General features: G+C 31.8%; 1 protein-coding gene across 7 annotated transcripts in view; it reads right to left on the reverse strand.

Moving 5' to 3' along the window:
• Positions 1 to 8,028, reverse strand: part of LOC104266787 (titin-like) — a 37,319-nt gene that overhangs the window by 7,193 nt on the left and 22,098 nt on the right. For 6 of the 7 annotated variants that reach the window (XM_026838915.1, XM_026838914.1, XM_026838919.1 and 3 more), the window contains 18 exons: positions 7,206 to 7,253; positions 6,549 to 6,602; positions 6,435 to 6,491; positions 5,773 to 5,871; positions 4,802 to 5,137; positions 3,439 to 3,555; positions 3,190 to 3,258; positions 3,024 to 3,080; positions 2,856 to 2,903; positions 2,659 to 2,742; positions 2,288 to 2,365; positions 1,926 to 2,015; positions 1,816 to 1,866; positions 1,193 to 1,267; positions 715 to 837; positions 461 to 535; positions 326 to 394; positions 181 to 249 (listed from right to left, as the gene is read on the reverse strand). In XM_026838915.1, coding sequence (XP_026694716.1) covers positions 181 to 249; positions 326 to 394; positions 461 to 535; positions 715 to 837; positions 1,193 to 1,267; positions 1,816 to 1,866; positions 1,926 to 2,015; positions 2,288 to 2,365; positions 2,659 to 2,742; positions 2,856 to 2,903; positions 3,024 to 3,080; positions 3,190 to 3,258; positions 3,439 to 3,555; positions 4,802 to 5,137; positions 5,773 to 5,871; positions 6,435 to 6,491; positions 6,549 to 6,602; positions 7,206 to 7,253 — 1,599 coding nt within the window. The remainder of the gene's footprint in view (positions 1 to 180; positions 250 to 325; positions 395 to 460; positions 536 to 714; positions 838 to 1,192; positions 1,268 to 1,815; positions 1,867 to 1,925; positions 2,016 to 2,287; positions 2,366 to 2,658; positions 2,743 to 2,855; positions 2,904 to 3,023; positions 3,081 to 3,189; positions 3,259 to 3,438; positions 3,556 to 4,801; positions 5,138 to 5,772; positions 5,872 to 6,434; positions 6,492 to 6,548; positions 6,603 to 7,205; positions 7,254 to 8,028) is intronic. The other variant, XM_026838916.1, reaches the window with a different exon arrangement.

The following is an 8,028-nucleotide window of genomic DNA, read 5'->3' on the forward strand; positions in this document are numbered from 1 at the left end:
CTAATCAGATATCCATAAAAGTTGTAAATACAAAATTAACAAATTAAAAAAATATATGGCATGTCTAACAAATTTCCTCAATCACATGACTATCAAATAGTTGTAAAATACAAAAATAAACTATCCAGTTTTTTAAAAAAAATATGCCATGTGTTGAATACAAAACTGAATCATGTTTACCTTTCTTTTTGGAACAAACAACTCTCCATCTGTCTCTGCTTCAGTGACAATCTTGGTCTCCGTTATTATCTAATACAAAAATTAAATTTAATTCCAATACTGTTGTAACTATGACATACGATGAACAATTTATTTTATTGCTTACTTTGTTTTCTTGCACAGCTTTATAGATGCTTTCTCTTTTGCTGAGTCGTGCTTGACGACTCACGCTTTTCTGTGCGACAAATTACAAGTTAAACAAAATTATGTAAAAAAGTGACTATTACGTGATGATAATTACCTTCAATTCAGGTTTTGAAAGTTTTTCTTCAACTGCTGATTGAACTTTCTGTTTTGGAGATTTTAAAACAGTTTTCTAAAAAAATAATATATATTGTATGTTTTACAACTAATCAAATTTTAGAAGTTTTAATAGTAGGAAATAAACTAAGAGCACAGTCATTTTATCTAAAAACCAAATATCCCACATTCTATAAGCAGATTAATATGAGATGATGCATTTTGTGCATTTGAACAAAACAAAAAAATTGTCACCTCTTTTGTAGAAACATCTTGTTGAACATCTGTGGATGAAACAACCTCTTCCAGTTGCTCCTTCACCACAGCCACCTCCTCTTCATCTTTATCATCATCTGCAGTGTCTTCATCTTTGCTTTCCTGGATCAAAAATGTGGAGTTAATAAAAATCAAATACAATTTTGCTGATTTATAAAACTCTGTCATAAATATTGTACAACTATTTTGATAAACAAAAATTGATGGAAAAAGGTTTGACTTCTCAATCATAAACATTTTACAAAAACTTTTAAACGTTCATGTTCATAAACCCATATATATCATTTTAATATAAAATAAACATTTTGCCGACTTCTCAATCGTCAATATATATAAGTAGTTTGTAATGTCTTGTGCAACCAAAACTTTCATATATTCATGTTAGTAAACCTATATATATAATTTTTAGCCGCAAAACTAATTTTCAAACATCTATGTTCATAAAATTTCGTTTCACCTCATTTTGATCTGAAGAGCTGCTTGTACTGCTCCTGGATTTGGAGTCCGATGAAGAAGAGGAAGAAGACGAGCTCTGAAGAAATATTTATTTTCATAATTATAGTTGTGCACAGAATTTATAGAAATTTAAAAAAATGTGATTTCAACATAACATAATTTTTATTCATCTCTTCGAAGATGATATTAAAGATTATGTTATTTAAAGAAAGAAGAAAAGGAAATCAACAAAAAAACAACAGTTGTTAAAACATGTAATGAATTAAAAGCTTGAAAAATAATGTCAATTAAAAAGCGTGGCTGTTGTATGTAATTTTGATGCAGAGTATTTTTTTGTATGACTGGCAATTTGCCCAAGTGTTTTTACACACACTTTGTTTCTGTTAGAAGTTTAACTTGATAATAATTAAACATGAATGGCTTGTTTGTCTGCTAGGTGTAGCGAACACACTTATTTTCTCCCAACTAAATGTAAATATGTTTTTAACTGTAAGCCTTTTTTAACTACTATTATTTTGTCGCCATATCCTATCTTTTGGTTTAAAATATTTCTAAATCTTTGCTACCGTAATCGAACAGACAAATAAATAAAGTTATGATTATAAATTCTATGGAAGTACTAACCTTCTCTGATGAGCTTTCTTCATCTTGGGTAGCGGATAATTCAGATGCAGTCTGCAAAATATATTCAGTGTTATTTACACGAGTTTGTGTGGTTTATATTTATTATTTACTTCATCCGATATTTCTGGATCAGATTTGCTGATGTCGGAAAATTCTGATTTCTCGTCATCTGATGCTAAACTTAAACTATCATCTGAGTTCTGCATGGGGAAAATAAATGTTAAGTTTTTATTAACTTGTCTTAAATTTGACTAATCACATATAAAAGTATTACACTGGTCATATTTCGACTGATTTGTTAAAATAAGGTGAACATGTATTACAAAATTGACAAACTATTTTTAAGAACATTTTGGCTTTTTTAAGAATCAAATTTTGAGAACATTTTAAAGGAAATACACTGCCATGGAAGTGACCTCAGTGAGCCTTGAACCGAGGGCCTATAGCTATGATACATCATCATTAAACTTACCCTTGCATTAGTTAACATTGTAGGCATCATTGAAGGTAGCTTGTTCTTTTTATTTGAAGATGTAGGTTGCTCAGTATTCTGTCAATGTAAATAACATTAACTATACTTGTTTATATTAGGATATATTGCGGGTTTGAAAAAAGGCAAAATTCTGGGAATATTATGTACCAAATAAAGTAAAATATCTATCAAACAAAGTAAATTGTAACAAAAAAAGAAAAATATGTATCTAAAAAGTAAAATACGTACCAAAAAAAGTAAAATATGTACCAAAAAAGAAAACATCTATCAAACAAAGTAAATATGAACCAAAAACAGTAAAATATGTAGGACATACATAACTACCATGTATCAAACAAAGTAAACTATACCGTTGTGTTGGGAATAGTTTCCTGTTTTTTGTCCAGTTTTTTCGTGGATGCTTCATGTTCAGACAACTCACTGTCTGTTTGGATCTAAGAAAAAAAGTTGAAGAAAAAAATTTCTTTATTATTTTTATTATTTATAAAATGTTAATGCCACTGTTAATATACTACTGGTATATATAGTTATATAGTTAAGTTCTTACTTTCTTTATTCCACTCTTGATTTTTGCAGCGAATTTTTTCAAAGGGTTCTGCATGAAAATAAGAAAGTAAAAATAAAAAAAATTATAACTTTTATAAAACAGTTATATTAAAATAAACATATTTCTTTATAAAAATAACAAAATTAATAAAAACAAAATATAAGTCACCTTTAAAGTTTTCTTTTTCTTTGAACTTTTTCCACCTTCACCATTTTCAACGGGAAGCTACAAATATAATAACTTTAATACAAGGTAAACTACATCTAATATATTTATCCATGGATGTATTACGTTGAAAACCTAACTTTTTACATAAAAATATAAACTAACTTACTGTAGGCAACATCATTTTTTCTTTGTTGTTTGATGCACGTTCACTATTATTATCTGATCCCTTTTTATTCTGTGACAAAATATTTATATTGGTAAATATATGCACAGTGACGCAGCCAGGGAGGGTTTTGGGGGTCGCACCCCCCAAAAAAATTGAAAAAAAACTAAAAAGAGGGGGTTTTAATAAACAAATTTTCTACCCCCCCTAATTTTTTTATTTATTATTACAAGAGTTGTATTTTTGACTAACCTGTTCAGAATCTGAATGTTCAATCGTTGTGACTTTCCATATTTTTGCTTCATCCTTATCCATCCATGAATATTCACTCGGACACTTCACGGTCACTTTGTTCTCTTTCAATTCAACCTGATCCACAATACAAGTTGAATGTGAATGTAGCTTGTTATACTTACTTTAAAATAACATGGGTGTTTATACACCTCGTGCCAGCTTAGAGTTACCATGTATGTTACTTTATGGGTGATTATTTTTTGGGGATTTTTTTTATGTATGGCTGATAATTTAGACAACCTATTAGTGACCACTGGGTTGGAGCAACTGCCGTTAAGTGTTTTGCCCAAGGACACATACGCCCACAATGGTAGCAGCGACGAGCCTTGAATCCACTACCTCTGGGTTGCAGGCAGACACGCTAACCACTTTGTCACGTCGACGAAGTTAAATAAAATTTCATTAGTTTTTATCGAAACTTACGTTTGCGTGCTCTTCCATTATCTGCACAGCTTGAGTGACATCTGTTTTCTTTATATTCAACTTATCTCTTAAAGCTTCCAATTTTTTTTCTGCCATCAACGTCTCAAACTTTTTCTTTTCTTCTTTTTCTTTAATTTTTTTCACTTTTTCAGCTTCCTTAATTTCATCTTTTAACTTCTTTTTCTGAAGTTTAATTTCTTTCATTTTCTGTTCTGCCGCTATTGTCACCAGTTTTTTCTCCTGTTTTAATATGATTTTTGTTTCTTCCTTTCTTTCCTTGCGAATTTTATCATCTTTTTTTATTTGTTTCATCATTATTTTGTCTCGTTTTATTCCTTCTTTTTGTTTAATTTTTAATTCTTTTTTCAGTATTTTCATTTCTTTCTGTTTCACTTTTTTCTTGATCTTATTTTCTTTTTTCTCTTCCTTTTTTCTTGCTTTTTTTTCTGCTTTTTCAATTTTTTTCAATGCTTTCTTTTCTAATTTCTCTTTCTCTTTTCTTACAATTTTTTCCTGTTTCTCAATTTGCTTCTTTGCTTTTTTCTCTTTTTTCTCAATTACCTTCTTTGCTGCAATCTCCCTTTTTTGCTGCCTTTTCTCTTCTTTCCTCTGACCCTCGGCCATTTTTATTTTGTATTTTTCAAACTCCAGTTCCTCTTGCAGTGCCGTAATCTTTCTGCCTTTCCCCATGTATATCACAGCTTTATCAAGTTCTACTTTATAATCAGAGCTACTTCCTTTCAACTTCAACTTGCGTTTCTCCTCCTTTAGTCTTGCCTTGTCCTGTTTTATTTTATCTCGCACCACACTCTCCCAATCGTTGTTCTGACCCTACAGAATAAACTTAATCATAGACTCAAGTTAACTTTACACTAAACACAACAAACACTAAACTTACCTGTACAGGGTAAGGTTTCTTCACAATAGGAGGTGGTGGTGGGGGAATGTTTATAGGCAGGTAAGGAACATATGGTGTAGGGTTAGATGAATACATGATTGCTTGTTGTTGAAGCAGCTGCTCCCTCGTCCACGTCTGAGGTTGCTGAGGATTCATCAAGCTTTCATTCAATTGAACAACTTGTTGGTTTTGTTGGCTTTCTCCAAGTTGTTGTTGATTTTCATCAACTTTTCCCTCCTGTTCATTTACAAACGTAACCGCATCCTTCTTCGTTGCCTCATCTTCCTCTTCCTTTGAATCTTTTTCATCCTCTTTTTCATCAGATTTGGAAGCATGCTGAAAATGAAAATCACGAAAATAAAAACATTGCTACATAATTCTGATCTAAATTAACCAAAATATTAAGTTTTATTACAATTTACAACTGGATTTCTGATACCATTTTTTTTAGAACAAAACGTTGAGATAACAAAGCAATTACATTTATTTCAATCTGTGTTAAATGAATAAATGTACATTACTTTATCCTTTCATGGCCAGAAAACGACAGTCGTTATAACACGGATGTTCATACACCACGCGACAGCTTACAAGTTACTAATATGTTACATTGTGGCCTGTGGGTGATTGTTTTTTTTGTGTATTTATTTTTTATGTGGGGCTGATAGTTTGACAATCTATTATTTACCACTGGGTTGGAGCAATTGCCGTTAAATGTCTTGCCCAAGGACACATACGCAAACAATGGTAGCAACAACGAGCCTTGAACCCATTACTACTAGGTTTGAGGCAGGCGCTAACCAACTCTGCTATAGTGTGTGTTTAATGCGTCTTACAACCACTGCAGCATTATCCACTAAAAAACTTTTATGAAGCTTATAGAATGCTGTCTGATAACTTACAATATATATTGACCATGATTTGAATTAAAATTGATCATGTATTTCATGCAGATAAAAATTGCCACTTACTTGATCTGTGTCAGATTTTGTAACAGCTGGAGGGTCAGGGTTCGTGGTCAGATACCACACCATGGGTTTTCTATTCAATGTTATCTTCTGCTTTAGTTGCTAATAATTAGAAATGCTTTGTAAGTTTGTGGGTCATGTTATTTTGGTTAAAATATTTTATTTTTAAACAAATTATAAATTAGTGGAAAATAAAAACAGTTAGCAACATATGATGTAATCAGTATTGCAAACAGAAATGTTTAAAACTTTTTAACATATGAATAAATTACACTCTTCATCTTGGCATAGCAGTGGAATGACATTTGTTATAACACAAGTGTTCTGTTTCATACACCACGTGTTTATTTAGAGAAGTCAATATAGATATGTAACTTTGAAAGTGAATGTTATTTCGGTGTTTTTATTGTTTGTATGCTGATATACTATAAATACAATTTCTGTTTGCACACTTTTTGTTTCTATTAGGTTTAAATTAATACTAATTAAACATCAATGGTTCTTTGTCTGCTAGTTGTGGCTTATTTTCTTCCAATTAAATGTAAACATGTTTTTAACTGTAAGCGTGTTTTAACAACTGTTGTTTAGTCGCTATATCCTGTCTTTTCCTTTAAAACATTTCTAAATCTTTGCTACCGTAATTATAGACAAATGAAGTTATTTACCGTATAACCATCTTCACCCATTCTTGTATCAGGCATTGGAGTTCCAGTAAGTGGGTTCTGTAATAAACATGTTGTAATCAATGTGTTTGTGAAAGTATGTGTGTAGTTACTTACCACAGCATGATAACAAGCCACGTCACGGTACCAGAAGATGGGAGGTTCATTTTCCTGTGGTTTAAAGAATGTATGAACGCTTTATGCTCGCGTGGCCGGAAAACGACAGTTGTTACAACACCGGTGTTCTGTTTCATATACCTCGTGCCAGCTCACGAGTTACCAAGTATGTTACTTTGTGGGTAATTTTTTTTCGGATATTTTCATTTTTTTATGTATGACTGATTATTTGGAAACCCATTAGTGACCACTGGGTTGGAGCAATTGTCGCTAAGTGTTTTGCTCAAAGACACATACGCCCACAATGCTAACAGTGTCGAGCCTTAAACCGATTACTTCTGGGTTACAGGCAGGCGCGCTAACCACTATGCCACAGCGCCGGTTTGGATTTGTTTGGACACCCAATTCAGTGGTCACTAATGGGTTGTCCAAATTATCAGCCATACATCCACAAAGTTACAAAACAAAACAATCGTCCGCAAAGTAACATTTATGGTAACTTATAACAGCTGGCACAGGATGTATGAAACAGTACACTCATGTTATAACTTTACATATAATAAATTGTTTTCCATATATAATGTGTTATATATAGATGGTTATATAATTGATATGCAGGTTGAATAAATTATTAGGAAAAATAATAAAATAAATTACCTTGTCCACTTTTTCTTTCAAAGCTTTTGGATCAACTGTTTCAGAAGCCTGAATGAAATTAAATTAGAATTTAACTTCAAACATTTTTTTAGAACAATAAGTTAATTTAGATAACAAAGCAATAATATTTATTTCAATCTGTGTTTGAAGTGTCTTGCAACCACTGCAACACCATCAAAAACTTAAAGCATTTATAAAGCTTATAAAATGCTGTCTGATAATATACAATATACAATGAACATCGTTCCAACTAGGGATGGGCCGAATCGAATCCGAATCCGAATATTCGGCGTTGTTCGACGCATTTTTAGGTATTCGATCGAATCCGAATATGCGTGGTCGAATCCGAATACTTTCTATTACCCACGAAATACCACACACACACTACTAAATTCGTCAAAACAGTAATTTCGTGATCGTCTGAATATAAAAAATCTTGATTTTACAACCAACAATTACGCGGGTTTCACATTAGAGTTTATAACGTAACTCAGTTCACACAAATTTCGTTCGAATTTACTCTAAGAAAGTAACGAATCGCAGCGCCTACGAACTACTTAATGGCCTATGTTTCCGCGTATGATTTGGTAATTAAAAGCGAAAAATCGTAAAACTATTTTTATTTTAATATTGCAAAATCTTCTGTAACAGTTATAAATAAATGTTCTTTAAATTTTGTTAACTTGAATTAACCAGTAGCAGTAGTTAATTCTACATCTCGTAACAGTGCAATTCACGAAACTCGTAGACTTGTGCGGTCTCTTTGATCGTGAACCACGTGTTCGTTTGATCGGAAACTACGTGTTTTGTGGATTTTTATAAC

This window comes from Ciona intestinalis, unplaced genomic scaffold (assembly GCF_000224145.3).
Source record: "Ciona intestinalis unplaced genomic scaffold, KH HT000125.1, whole genome shotgun sequence".
Taxonomy (NCBI): domain Eukaryota; kingdom Metazoa; phylum Chordata; class Ascidiacea; order Phlebobranchia; family Cionidae; genus Ciona; species Ciona intestinalis.